Source organism: Ailuropoda melanoleuca, chromosome 7, assembly GCF_002007445.2.
Source record: "Ailuropoda melanoleuca isolate Jingjing chromosome 7, ASM200744v2, whole genome shotgun sequence".
Lineage (NCBI taxonomy): Eukaryota > Metazoa > Chordata > Mammalia > Carnivora > Ursidae > Ailuropoda > Ailuropoda melanoleuca.
This window is the reverse complement of record NC_048224.1, coordinates 48,346,633-48,361,971: the sequence shown is the minus strand read 5'-3', so window position 1 is coordinate 48,361,971 and position 15,339 is coordinate 48,346,633. Positions and strand designations below refer to the sequence as shown.

General features: G+C 37.2%; 1 protein-coding gene across 3 annotated transcripts in view; it reads right to left on the bottom strand.

Moving 5' to 3' along the window:
- MRRF (mitochondrial ribosome recycling factor) overlaps positions 1-15,339 on the bottom strand; it is a 55,225-nt gene that overhangs the window by 39,415 nt on the left and 471 nt on the right. For 2 of the 3 annotated variants that reach the window (XM_019796105.2, XM_002915948.4), the window contains exons 2-3: positions 10,579-10,790; positions 2,867-3,022 (exon numbers count right to left, since the gene is read on the bottom strand). In XM_019796105.2, the coding sequence (XP_019651664.1) occupies positions 2,867-3,022; positions 10,579-10,790 (368 nt within the window). The remainder of the gene's footprint in view (positions 1-2,866; positions 3,023-10,578; positions 10,791-15,339) is intronic. The other variant, XM_034664450.1, reaches the window with a different exon arrangement.

Below are 15,339 nucleotides of genomic sequence, written 5' to 3'. Positions count from 1 at the left end.
ATCCATCAGGGTAGCCAACTATAAATGGCTCTTTCTGAGACACAAAGAGAAAGGTGGGGAGGGGTCCTTTTAGACAAACTGGGTGTTGTCCCAGCAACCTGTTGTTAGAATAATGCAGTACTTTACTACGGCCCAAAGATCTGATTAGAAGTATTCAACCAGATTCAATGTCATCGCAAGATAGGAGGTTGTTGATATCACTGGCTTCAATCTAGAAGAGTCCAGGATGTATAATGGTAAAAGTCTCCATGATTCTGAAGACCAATGATCTGGGTTCAAATACCAACTCTGCCATCTCCTGATTGTGTGACCCTGGGCAGATCCCCTCAACCTTTTGGCACCTGCTTCCTGATCTCTAAATGGGGCATAAAAACTGTACTTCTCTCATAGGGTTGTTATGAGGATTTAGTGAAAGAGTTTCTGGAAAGCACTTGTAACTGTGTCCTGGCATATAAAAGGGCCCAATAAATGTGAAATTATTTCTTGACTTTCTCCTAAGTTTTAACCAAACTAACCCACTTCCAATTCCTCTAATACAATCTGTTCTCTCTTGCCTCAGGACTTTGAGTATATATTTTTCTGTCTATTGAGAATGCCCTTCTCTGCTCAGATAACTCCTGCTCATTCTTTATCATTCAGCTATAACAGCATCCAATCTCAGAAATCTTAACTGACCTTCTAGACTGGATTAAAACGAACTTATGAGCTCCCAGGGACCCTATGCACTATAATAATCAGTATTTGCTGAACATTTCCTATGAGCAAGACATTGTGCTTAATGCTTTCTAGAATTTCTTTGCTTTCATTATCCCAGTAACACTATGAAATAGTTCCATTATTTTATAGATGAAGAAACTGAGGAGCAAACAGTAACTTGCCCAAGGTCACACCAACTCTTAATAACGAAGTCTAGTCTGGCTAACTCTGAAGGCATGGTCTTCACCACTCTGCTCTGCTACGTGGTCTTGTCCATGTTGGTTTACTTGTCTATCCCTTCACATTAGGCTCTAGGCTCTTGGAAAGTGGAAACAATGTCTTTTCTCTCCGTATCTAACAGCACCTATTAATCAGCACAGCATAAGTGCTCAATAATGTTTTGGTGACTACATGGGTGTGCAGATGGACAAATGAATGGAAGAGGGCAAGAACAAACACATGGATAAATCTGTACTTTAGACAACTAATAAAAGCAATCAACGACCTTGGAGATAGAAATTGCTGGTAGACAGATGGAGGTGTGAAAGGAAAAGTGCCTGCTGGCTCAGATAGTAATGAAAGAGGATATGGAAGAATCTGGCATGCAAAAGACTGGCTAAGTTCAGTTTCACCCAGTCTCTTCATGGGCCCAAGTTCTATGGAGAACGTTACACAAACATAACCCTGAAGAGAAGGAGGCAAAGAGGAAATACCAACGGGAGGCCTTTTGAAAATGGATCTTAACTCAGCCTTCCTGATTTGCCATAAGATCCTTTGCCACAGAAGTTGCAACACGGGCTTTTCAGTATGCAACTGTGGTGGTTCCCGTTCCCTAAATCTGTATCGACATAATGCATCAAATCCTTTTCCCTCAATCTGTCCCCAGCGAGAATCTCCCTCAGCCTCATTCCTGCCCCTCATTTTCTTAGAGGTTAACATTTAACAAATTACACTCCCAGCCTCTTTCCAGGCCCATCATCTTTTTAAGTTCAACAAGAGTGGAGCTTGCTGGCTAATTTTAAGTATCACATTTCTCCCTGAGCTCCTCTCAAACTGCTCTCTGGTTTCAGCTGCAGAATGTTAACAGGCCAGAAAGCACAGGGGAGACAAAGCACTTTATCAGTTTCATACCTAAAATAATAAGCAAGTTTAAAATAAACAGTTGGGAGAGATTGAATGGCACGCTCTACTGTCAGCAAAGGGAGAAATGCCCCAGTCCGAAAGTTGACAAATGATGGAATGGTCTTCTGATTTCACATAGGATCTCGTCTCCCTGAACTCAGTATGTTTCTGCTGGTGTTTATAAATGGAGCTGTATATTTTTCACTTGGTTTTCTTAAGAACAAGTTCACGAAATATTTTCTAGTTTCCTTAGGAACGATCCCAACCAAGATGTGAGTGGGAGAAGCCCAAGCTCCCTGAGATACCTTCAGAGGGGGTCCCAGGCTTGACTCTAGGATGATGACAATTTCCAAAAGGCCAATTTAACAGCAATTGGATTTTTCCTGCCTGCCTGCACCATTAGCTGACAACTCACTTCTTCCATCACATCTGCAAACAGTTCTCCTAGACAGTTCTGACATTTCCCACTTAGAAAAGCCACTTTCAGGAAGTTATTAACCCAAACGGAATCTTCCTGGTCAAGCTCAGGGGTATAGAAATGCCTCAGATGGATAGGTCTGCAGCCACTTGGTTCCCAGTAAGGGGTAAGAATGGCCAAATAGGACAAATTGCAAAAAGCAGACCAAAGATGTCAGTCACTGTGAGATTATATACCTAGAAGTGTTATATAATATAACCTTAATAAAACTCCCATGTTTTGAGAGTGCAATTCCATGAGAGCAAAGACCATGCCTATGTTTTGTTCACCACTCTGTACCAGCACAATACTTAGCTCATAGTAGACAAATATTTGCTGAATGGATGAATAAAGTAGTGTTAACTACGAGCCAGGCACTGTGCTCCAACCATTCCGTATATGACCTCATTTATTTTAATACCCACCCCAAAGCTATAAAGTAGGAATTAGACAAGGAAACTGAGGACCAGAAAAGTAAAGTTAACTGCCCATAGTCACCAGTTAGTAACAAACTGGGACTGAAACCCAGCTCTGCCAAAGCCATGACCTTTCCACTATGCCCCTCTCCAAAACACTGGTTCAGCCACTAACCTGGTGAGGTCCTTATATTGACAGTTTTATTGAAATTATCTTTGAGTGCTTCCATCACAGACTTCATTTCTTCATCCACTTCTTCCAAGCTGATTATATCCTCAACCAAGGCAGCATTAAGATTCACTCTGGTTTGGACTTGTCCTTTCCCTTTGGCTAGGAAGTCAACAATCAGTGAATAAAAGAGCAGCAGCATAAACAGAGACCATAAACAATTAGTGAAGAAGTGCCACTAAGTGCAGAGAAAAATGCCAACTGCTAAAAAATAGTACATTATCAGTGCCCTAAAAAAGAGCCTACATTGATTGTCCACTAGGTACCCAGCATTGTGCTAATCACTTTCTGACATGCTAGTGAAGGCACAGGCTTTATAATGAAACACCTCAGGTGAAAATCCTGGCTATGATGCATACCAGTTTTATGACTTTGGGCAAGTTACTCCACTCTTCTGAGCATCAGGTTCCTTGTCTGTAAAACAGGGACAATACCTATATTGCCAGGTTGCTATGATACAAATTAAGTAATTCAATTATCTAAAAGTGTACTATCCATGAATGAATTCCTTATTTTTTAGAAAAATTTTTTAGAAAAATAAACAGAAGATGAGAAAGGTAAAGTGACTTGGCTAATGTCACAAGGTCATGAAATAGTAAAGCCAAGATTTGGTCCAGGATCTGCCTAAGTTTAAACCCATGAACTCTTCATTAGATTGCCTCCGGAAAAATATAACTGGAGACACAGGAAATACATTAATTCATTTTAAAATGAATACTAAGACAGGATATGCAAAGTACCTGATAGCTGGGAAAGACAAAACAAACAACAGTAGTTAACAAACATTAACCACTACCAGTGGTAATAACAATGGCTTGTATTTCAGAGAATCCACAGTAGTGGGAACTGAGTAATATTCGATTTTATGCCTAAGCCACCATGGTGATTTTTTCAGATACATTCTATATATATATATATATATCACTTCCATGAGTACAACAAATATTCCTGCCTTTCTTCATGGAAGGTGGGTGAAGGGAAAAAAGAATAAAAATATTAAGTAACACTATCCTACGTTTGTTAACTATTCAACAAATATCTATTGAGAGCCATTCATAACAAATTTTATTGAACATCTACAGTGAGCTACATCCTGTGATATCTATACAGCACATTATAATTTGCAATGCAATTTAAAGTACATTCTCCTATTAGAGAGTCAGAGCAGCTCTCGGAGTTAGGAAGAACAGAGATTATTATTGTCCCCCTTGTACAGGGAGATGAGAAATCTACAGCATAAATTATTTAAATGTTTTCCCCCAAGTACCAACCAGTAAGCAGCAGAGTGAGTTTTTAAAAACATGTATTTGCTTTTGTCACCACCATGCTTGAAACTTTATTGCTCTTAACAGAATAATGGCTTAGAATTTTCAGAACTGATGAAAGATGAGGACCTTCAGATTCAGAAATACGGGTTCCAAACAAAGGATAATAAAAGTATATTCACACCAAGACATCCTGTGAATGCAGAAAGCCAAGGACAAAGAGATCTTGAAAACAGCCTGAGATAAAAGACAAGTGATCCATAAAGGATCAAAATTCAGAATAACAGCATACTTTCAAAGAACAACAAGAGGAGCTAGAAACAATGGAAATAGTATCTGCAACTTCAGATTTTTTTGAACTAAGAATGCATGTTAAAAATTTTAAGTTATTCCCACCAATATTAGGATGGATGATACGAACGAAATAGGATACAGCCATGAGAAAGAAAGATCTACAACTGCATAGAAGAAAATGATTCTCACAAACATAACGATGAGCAGAGGCTAGACACCAGAATACAGACTGGGCAGTACAGAAGCCAGATATAAGAATATACAGTACAAGAGACAAAACAAATCCACTTATTAGAAGTCAGAATAACAGTTACCTGCAAGGAGTAAAAGATAGAAAGTTACTAGAAGGGAGCATAAAGGGGACTTCTGACATGCTGGGAAAGTTCTAGTTCTTGATTGGGTGCTGATTACACAAGTGTTTTCAGTTTGTGAAAATTATCAAGCTGTTTTCTATGACAGCTGCACTTTTCTATAGGTGTTTTTTAATATCTATAATATCTATATCTATAAATATCTAGAAATTAAGGGTAACTACTAAAACAATAAGAAATAAGACGTACAACTTCTGAATCAGCAAAGATGAAAAGAGAGAAATAAAGAAATTTAATTAATTCAATAGAAAGGAGGGAAAAAAGAAAAGAAGAAAACCATGATAAAGTACAAAATAAAATAATAGATACACAAATACCCAGTAATCACAATAAACAGACCAAGAAAATCACATAAAAGTTAGAGATTCTCAGAACTTTTTAAATCTAGTCATACACAATACATAAGAGGTTTTACAAAGACATGAAATTACAGAAATTTTAATGTATAGGAATGGAAACATTATAACCCTGGCAAATATTAAACAAAAGAAGGCTGTGTGATTATATTAATATCTAAAAATAGATTTTAAGACAAAATGCATTATTAGAAAAAATGAAGACCATTTCATAATGACAGTAAAAACAATTCGCCAGAAAGATATTACAATTCTGAACTTAAATATATCCCATAACATAGCCTCAAAATTGGCAGAATTAAAATGAGAAACTGATGAATCTACAATCATACGACATCCAAGATACCTTTCTTCATAACTGATAAACTGAGCAAATTAAAAAAAAATAGAAAATTTGATCAATAAAATTAGCCAACTCAATCTAATGGTCATATATACAATCCTGTACCCAGCAATAAAAGAATATAAATTCTTCTCAAGCACACTTGGACCTTTATACAAAATGACCATGTTCTAAACCATGAAGCAAATCTCAATAAATATCAAAGACTCTGTATCATATAGGACACATTCTCTGATCACAGTAGGATTAAGCTAACTTTCCAAAATACATACATTTGAAAAATTTTTAAGACTTCCAAATAAAATGACAATAAAAATACCACACATCTAAAACTTCTAGGAGACACCTAGCTAGAAAGGAGACACCTAGATGTTTTAGATATGTGGTATTTTTATTGTCTTTTCCTAAATATTTTAAATTTTCATTATGTGTTTCTGTAGTCCATGAGTTATTTGGCAGTGTTTAAAATTTTCAAACGTGTGTTTTTTCGAGAGTTGGCAGAGGCTGTGATGAGCACTGGGTGTTACATGCAACTAATGAATCCCTGAACACTACATCAAAAACTAATGACACAGTGGCCAGCCGAACATAAAAAAAAATAAATAAAAATAAATAAAATAAAAAGAAATTTATAGCTGTACATGCATATAAGAAAAGAACAAAGGTTGAGAATTAATGAACTGTCCAGTTGAAAGGATAGAAAAAGAAGGACATGGGAGAAAATAAACAATAAAGGGCAGACATCAATAAAACTAAGAAAAGAGAGATCACCAAAATTAAAGGCTCTTTTTTGTAAGGCTTTTGAAACCGACAAACTTCTGTCAAGGATAATCACGGGGAAAAAAGGAAAGTAGACAAATCAATAATATTAAGAAGGAAAAGGAGGAGACAGTTATCAAAACATTAAAGATTTTAATAATCTTAATAGACTATTATGGACAACTTTATGCCAACAACTTTGAAAACTTAGAAATAATGAAAAACTTGCTAAAAACATTTAATTTACTAAAACTAACTCAAGAAAAAAGAGAAAATCTAAGCAACATCATAATCATTAAAGAAATTGAATCTATGATTTAAAGTCTGTCCACATACAATACCAGGTCTAGATGATTTCACAGGCACATTCTAACAATCTATGTAAAGAACCAATTAATCCTGATCTTATCAGACCACCCCACTGAGAGAGACAGAGATGAACTCCCCAACTCACATTATGAGACTAATATGGTCTTGATACCAAAACCAGACAAGGATAATGTTAGAAAATTATGCCCATCAATATCAGAGAGTTACATTAAGGCTACTCTCACGTAAAAGTATAGACTCAAAAACCCTAAATTAGTATTAGCAAACCAAATCCAACAACGTACATATAGATTACGTATCAAGTGATGTATGTACAAATTATGTACCAAAAGCAAGTAGGGCTCATACAAAAATGCAAAAGTGGTTTAACATCAGAAAAAGCTACTGATGTTGAGTCACCCCATTAACAGATTACAAAATTTAAAAAACAGATGATCAACTAAATAAATGCAGTAAGAGCATTTGATAAAAACTTAATACTCATTCAAATAAAAAATTCTTAACAAAATAGGAACAGAAGATATTTGCTTAAAAGAAAGACTACTGAAAAAATATGCAAACGTTAATTCCTGATGTTAACATATGAGAAGTGTTCCTGATAAAGTCAGAAACATAATAAGGATGCCTACTATCATCAGTCACGTTTATTCAAATTATATTAGAGTTCTTAGCTAATGTAGTTGGGGGGGGAAGGGAAGAAGAGAAAGAAAAGGTATATGGATTAGAAAGGGAAAAACAAAGCTATCATTATTTAAGATATTATAATTACCTAGAAAATCCAAAAGAATATACAAACAATAGCTCTAACAAAAGATTTCAAGGTTGCAAAACACAAGACTGGAGTATAATAACCAAAAGTGTTCCTATTTACCAGCAACCAAACAGAACACATAATTTTAAAAGATACAAATTTAAAACAACAAATCTTCCATAAGATAATATAACAGATGTACTCATGACCTTAAGGTAGGGAAATTTTTCTCAAATAGGAGGGGAAAAAAGCACTATCTATAAAGGAAAAGATTGATAAATTGGACTACATTAAAATTAAAAACTTCTGTTCCTCAGAAAACCATTAAAAGAGTGAGAAGGCAAGCATATTAGCAATACGTACATATAACAGAAGTCTTATCTTTAGAGTATATTACAACTCCTACAAATCAATTTTTTTAATGGGCAAAAGACTGGAAAGAGGATAAAGAGCCAATAAGCAAATGTAAAGGTGCTTGCCCTCATTTATCCATCAAGAAATTACAAATTAAAACCACAATGAGATATAACTGCACAACCATCAGAATAGCAAGAAATGAAAAGTGTGCGTCAAGTGTTCACAAGTATGTGGAGCAAAGAGAAAGCTAAAACATTTCTGGTAGGAGTGGACACCGGCATGACCATTTTGGAGAACTGTATTGTACCGAAACTGAAGGTACACATCCTCAAAGACAGAGATCTCCTCTCTTGGTTTATGTACACCAACAGAAAGGTATTCATATGGGCACCAAAATCCAGGTACAGGCATGTTCATAGTAGCATTATTTATTTTAGTTCAAAACTGGAAGCAACCCAAATGCCCATCGACTATAGAAAGCATACACAAGTTGTGGCAGAAGCATTCACTAGGTACCATAAAGGAAGAAAAATGCACCAACAACTACTACAGGCAACCACACGGACAAACCTCACCAACAGATTGTTAGGAAAGGAAGCCAGGCACAGAAGAAGCCATACTGAGTTCACAAAGGGCAAATCTAATCTACAGTGCTAAAGTCAATAACATGGGTTATCTCCTGAAGGGTGACGACGGAAAGGGACATGCGGGAAGCTTCCAGAGGGTGGGTGATGGTTAAAAGGCTGGATTCACTTGATCAGAATTCTCTGAACTGGAACCACTTACAAGTATGTACTTCCCTGCATATATGCTATAACTCAAAAAATTACTTTAAAAATATATGTACGTGACCAAAATAATCATATCCCAGGAATAAACCTGATTAAAGAAATGTATAAAATCTTTATGGAGAAAAACTCACAATATGATTATAAATTTCATATACAAGAGCAAAAGGCTGGAAAGAAGAAAATGAAAAAGTGTGTGCATACGGTGAAGGGAAAGATTTGTACCACCAGATTCAAGATATTATGACAGTGATTCAGGAATTTAGAAAGGAATTTAGTGTTGGGAGAAATAAGTAATTCAACAAAATTAAGAGCTCAGAAATAAAATACACAAAAAGCAACTTGACATGCTACAGTGGAGTAAAGAATGGGTTAATGATATTGACACAACTTATTACCCATCATAAAAAAGAAACTTAAAACTAGATTCCCTACCTCAAACATATTCAAGAAAAAATTCCATATGGATTAAAAACCCATGAAGAGTAAAAATATTTAAAATATTTAGAAGAAAATACAGAGGAATAGCTTTAGGACCTTGGATAGGTAAGGATTTGTTAAATAAGACACAAAAAGTACAAATGATAAAGAAAAGGACTAAAAAATATCACCATATTAAAACTTACGCTCAACAAAAGATATCACTAAGTAAAAAACAAAGCAGACAGCTGTAGCACATACAATCAACAAAGGACTCACATTCCTTACAGAAAGAATCCAAAAACCTAAAAGAAAACGTCAAGCAACCGACTTTTTAAAGAGGCAATCAAAAAAGATAAAAACTGAATAGCCAATTAAACTGAAAAGATGTTGCTTACATGCTGTAGCTAATGTGTGTGATGCTGGGCGTATCAGGACCCCCCACCCCTCCTACCCTGTTTCCAGTTCTGCCACTAACTAGATGTGACCAGGGACAAACAACTTACATTGGCACCTCGGCTTCCTCATTTGTAAATAGTGAGATCTGTGCTTCACCAGATAACTAAAAACATTTCTTCACTGGATAATTCTCTTTCACTGGATAGTTATGAAGATCCATTTATTAAATATGTGAATTTAAAAAAAATTAGTGCAACATACAGATTAAAAGTTGTTGCCGTTATCACTATTAACAGAATGTAAGTCTTCTAACATGTGTTAATGCTCTTTCAGCAACTTGTTCATTTTCCTATTAATAGAAAAGGGAAGGTCCATACGAAATGATAAAAGGAAAGCCAGTAGAAAAAATACTCTGCAGCATATTTCCAGCACCATCCTTGGAATGGACGCCCTGACCAACCACTGCCAAAAGCAGGTGTGCTTGACAATTTTCTGTCTGTCACTCCTTCCTTCGTTCAAACATTTTTTGATACATACTACATGTCAGGCCCTGTTAGGTACTAAACAAGATACAGACCTTAGCCTCATAAAGTCCGGCATAGAAGACATTTAAGAAACAATAATTAATCTTACAATTAATTGATTAATTAATGAATGCTGTGCTAAGGATGTCAGAGGTAAAATAACCGTGCATATGAGTGCACGTAACAAGGGACCTGACCCGGTCTAAGAGGTCAGAGAGGGCTTCCATGAGGAAGCGCCATTTAAGCTGAGACCTGCGGTATATCAAAGTCTCATTCTTGGATGACACAAACCATTAAGATCATCCATCTAAATCCACGGCTCTAATACCTCTTCACCCAACACACTTCTGGTTTTAATTTTACTTCCAACTAGGTCTTGCTATAGGGAGAAAACATGTTGATCTCTGCCACAAATAGTCTGATTTGCTTGGCACTTACATCTCTATTTCTAAAACTAAAAGAAGGAAATCAGACATTTTCTAAGCAATGGTAACATAGGAGGCAGCATGGTAATAAGCAAACAGACCCTCAATACCACTGTCTCTGTCACTATATCTTTTAAGCTGATCAGCTGAACTGTCTGAGACGCCATCTCGTCATTCTTCCACGAAGGGAGAAATTCAGTAACTCTCTGAGATCCCTTCCAGCTATGAGAGTTCAAGGGCTAAATATAAGAAAGCAGTGAGGTCATACATCTCTACCTTTGGCTTTCTTGGTAGCAAAATGACGGACTGGTACAGCTGGAGAGGCCATGGATTGCCCACGGTCATTTTGTCTTCCACTCACTCTCTTCAGCGTCCCTTCTGAAACAGGTCTGGTCCAGGCTGCAAGGGAGTTACAAAAGGCAGGGTGGACCAAGCGGAAGCACCTTAAACCCAAGGCCATGACTGAAGACGATCCTTGTGAACATTCACTAAAAAGAGTAAGACAAAAAGGAGATCTAAGTAAAACAGACTGTTATTACAATTTCAGAAAATAATTTGTACCAATTATCAGCAACCCCTGCACACTGAGCTATGTGCTAGGCAATTTAAATGATTATCTCCTCCCAACAGCCATCAAAGGAAATATGATTAGCCCCATATTACAGGATGAAGAGATCGAGGCTCACAGAGATTTAAGTAACTTGCTCACAGTCTGTAAGACTCCGAATCGCCAGGCTCTTTCTACTGTACCAAGTGCCTCTTAGAGTACGCAGGGAACATAGAGTAAGTAAGCGTGCAGCAGCCTAAATCTTTAATGATGCTAATTAAACCCTTACATGAGAAAAGGCAAAAAATCTTGATAAAGTTATACTATAAAGAGGGAGGGCAGAGCAANAGCCCGATGTGGGACTCGATCCCGGAACCCCGGGATCACGCCCTGAGCCGAAGGCAGTCGCTTTAACCACTGCGCTACCCAGGCGCCCCTGAGAGGACTTTAAACTAAATTTTTAAAAAATCATTTCAACAAGCATAAAATGACTGGAAAATTCACACGACAGCGTTTAATTAAAATTTTCTTTGGTTCCTTATGCACTGATTACCAATTAGAATGCACTTTACTTTAATGTGAATCTGAAGCACGGTTGAGGTTTGAGGTCTTCCATGTTACAGAACTGAAGCTCTGGAAAATGCCACCCTCCTCTGTGTTAGCACAAGTTACACACTATACATCTGAGGTCTGACCATGAAAAGATGTTAGCATCTAGCTGACATACAGCTAGCATCTGCCAGGAATCTGGCTATCACTCAGTTAAAACCAAGAACAATTCTCATCAAATACCTGGAAGCTACTATCTTTGAAAAGCCATCCTACACATCATTTTAAAAAAGGAAGGAAGGAAGGAAGGAAGGGAGGGAGGGAGGGAGGGAGGGAGGGAGGAAGGAAGGAAGGAAGGAAGGAAGGAAGGAAGGAAGGAAGGAAGGAAGGAAGTTAGTTCTATCCTAAAATGTTGATGCAGTAGAACTAAATCAGAGCATGTGCTCTGTAGCCAGAAAGACTTGGAGTCCAATCCCAGCGCCACCACTGACTAAATGCCCCTGAGCATCTCTGCTCCTTGATTTCCTCAACTGTAAAATGGGGATAATTATAGTTATTTCTTAGGGTGGGGAACAATAAATGAGTTTATGCAGGTAAAATAATTGGCATAGTGCCCAGTGGATAGCAAGAGCACCACAAAAGGCTATCTGTTGAGAGCTATCGCCTTCCATTTCAAAAAGACTTCCACGTGAGGGTCAGACACAATAAAGAAATCTTGTGTCCTTACGAATGTACCAGATAGCCTAGTCAGTCAGATCTGCATGTACATTTCAACTTTGGGCGGTTCACTCCACCAATCTGGGCATCACTTTCCTCATCTCCAAAAAGAGAAAAATACTTCTGATCTTAAAATGAAATAGTAAGTGTATGGAAAACACCCAGCGCAGTGCCAGGGATATGGTACCCGCTCAACAAATGCCAGCTATCATTATTATTTCTTAAAAGAAAAGTAAATGAGTAGAGCAAAGGAAAATAATTTCTCCTGATGGAATTATTTTTTTCCCCTGAGGGAATTTTTAATAGCAAGGAATGCTAGATGTCAGTGATTAGTATATGAAGTCAGTAAACGCTAATCTGGATTAAAAAATGAAAAAGTATCTTTTCCTCCTCTTCAATTATTATCAATAGCTACTATTAATTGAAGCCAGGCCCAGGTTGCTTGCTTTATCTGTCCATATTTCCCTTAATCCTCCCAATAATGCCACAAAGAAAGTATAATAATCTCCATTTTACAGATGTAGAAACTGAGGTTCAAAGAGACTGTCACTGTCCAAGGGCATGGAACTAATAGCTCTGCCCTATTTCGGCAAAACCGTTCAGAAAATTTGGCTCTAAGTGAGGTTTCTATATCTAGATTTTTCTAATATAGCCAATGCCTAACCCACACTTATATCCAAATATGGCTGTATAATAATGTGGTTTTTTTAATTTTTATTTTTTTAATCTACTGGGTCTCGATTTGGCTGCTCCATTTAAGAAGGCTTCCTGGTGTTCCTGTTGCAGGTCATACCAATCCACAAAGCAACAGGAAATCAAAATAGGTTAGAAATAAACAACCTTTGACAGAAAATGCAGCACCCAAAAGCAGATCCAGTACATGTGAACCGGAAGACAATTCTATAAATAAACCACATTGCTGAAATGTTTTAGGCGTAGATTTTAATTGCACAGAAGTCAGGAAATTTCAAAGTGGAAGTTCAATAAAGGCAGTCCCTTGGGCCCTTTACCTTAAGGACATTCATATTAACAGTTCAGCACAGAAGAATTAAAGTCGAGAAAAGGAACTGTCACAGGAGCCCAAGTATTATCCAACAAAATTAACTTATACTCAGAAAAAAAAATGTGTCAGGAAGTATCTGGGCTTTGGACATGGGGTTGAACTGGAATCCCAGAAGTCTGGGATTTACTCAGTGACTTTGGGTGGATCTTTTTGCCTGAGCTAGTTTGCCAACCATTTTTACCATGGTGATACTAATGAGCCTTTAAAATGATAATTATAACAATAACAATGAAACAATTGCCAACATTTACAGAGCTACAACTATGTGTCAGAAACAATTCTAAGTGCTACATTACATACATTAACTCATTTGAGCCTCATGATATCACCATGAAATAAGTACTATAAGTATACCCATTCTATGGATGAAGAAATAATGGCACAGATAAATAATTTGCCCAAGATTAGATTTCAGGTAATCTAGCTCCAGACTCTGTGCTCTTAACCACTACACTATACTATGACATACATGAAACACTCAGAGCAATTACTGACATTATTATTGAAACTGTTGAAGTAATTTTTAAAACTATTTGAAGCACATACCGTTTTTCCAAAGTTAAGGTTCTCAAAACTTGACTTTCTCTGTTTCCCACAGGTGAATTTTAATTTTGGAAAGAACTAGATGAGGGACACAAAGCTCACTGTCCATTGTCCCAGCAACCTCTCCCAATCCAGCCGTGTATTAGCTTATAAAATGTACATTTTTAATACATTCATATGTATTATCAGATAACCAGATTTGTGATTACCATCGATATTTTACAAATAAGCACACTGATTTTTCATTTCCTGGAATGTTCCTTCTGCTCCTGGGTCTTCAAACATACTACTGAAGTTGAATCTGCTTGGAATGATCTTCCTCCACCTCTTTAATGAACTACCTGCCATTTTTCTTTCAGATTTCAGCTTAAGCATCGCTTTCTCAGAGGATGCTTCTTCGGTCATCTCCTCCAACCACAGCAGATCAAATGTCCTGTAGCCCACTTTTGTTAACACCCTACACTTCTTCATAGCACTTAAACAATATTAGCTAATATTTGTGTAGTTACCTGATCATTGCCTAAGTCCCTCCATAAGACTATAACCATCAAAACGACTATCTGTGGTTGTCTTGTTCATTGCCATACCTCCAGTAACTAGCACAGTCCCTGAACAAAGAGATACTGAATACAAGTGATGAATACATGAATGAAAGTCTAGAAAGAGTAAGTCCTTGCCCAAGGTCACAATTATGGTGCAAGATTTGAAATCTAAGCCTCATACTGAAGGTCCTGGGATCCACTTCCCAACAGTGCTTCAATGATGTCTTGGTTTGCCAGATTTTCCACATAGAGATAGTAGGGTATGCTCTCTAAATTCAGTGACATTTAAAGGTGTTTATAGCAACTGACTACATAGTATCCGACTATTCATAGTATCATGACTATAGCATAGAATTATGTCCCTAACATAGCCAAAGGAGGATAAGACACTTTTTAACGGGTAGAGAAAGAGCTTTTGCCTAAGAGTTAAGAAGGTATGGATCCCAATATTCCTATTTCATCACTCCCTGCCAACCATCCTGTATAGATCCATAATCACCTGTACTTAAAAAGGAATTGTGGGAGCTCTACAACTGACATATGACTTGTATCAAATCATTTTCTCTACCTCGGTTGTGTTTCCTCAATTGTAAAATGAATGGTCAGAGCAGATTCTGGGCAGTGCAATAGAGTGTAGCGAAAGGAAAATGGCACCAAACTTAAAGAAGACCTGGGAAAGAGTCCTGGTTCTAGCACTTCCTAGATATGTGACCTCAGCTACGTCGAACTCTCTGGACCTCAATCTCATCTGTAAAATGTAAATGACAGTACTATCTGTCAGGGTAACCAGGACGATCAAATGAGATAAGGGCTGCAGAAACACTTTGTAGCTAGGGATGAGCTACTGAAATGACAAGTGTTCGCCGAGGGAAGACACAGAGTAATAGTTAAAAGTTGAGGCTTTGTAATTTAATCTCCATCACTTGCTAGCCACATGACCCTGGTAGTTATTTCTCCGCGCTTCCACTTCCTCATCATGGGGAGTAATAATACCTACTCCCATGGGAAAATTAAATGTTCCTGCCAAATAGTGGGCTACTAAGTAGTGGCTACTATTGAGTAAGCTCCCTTCCCCT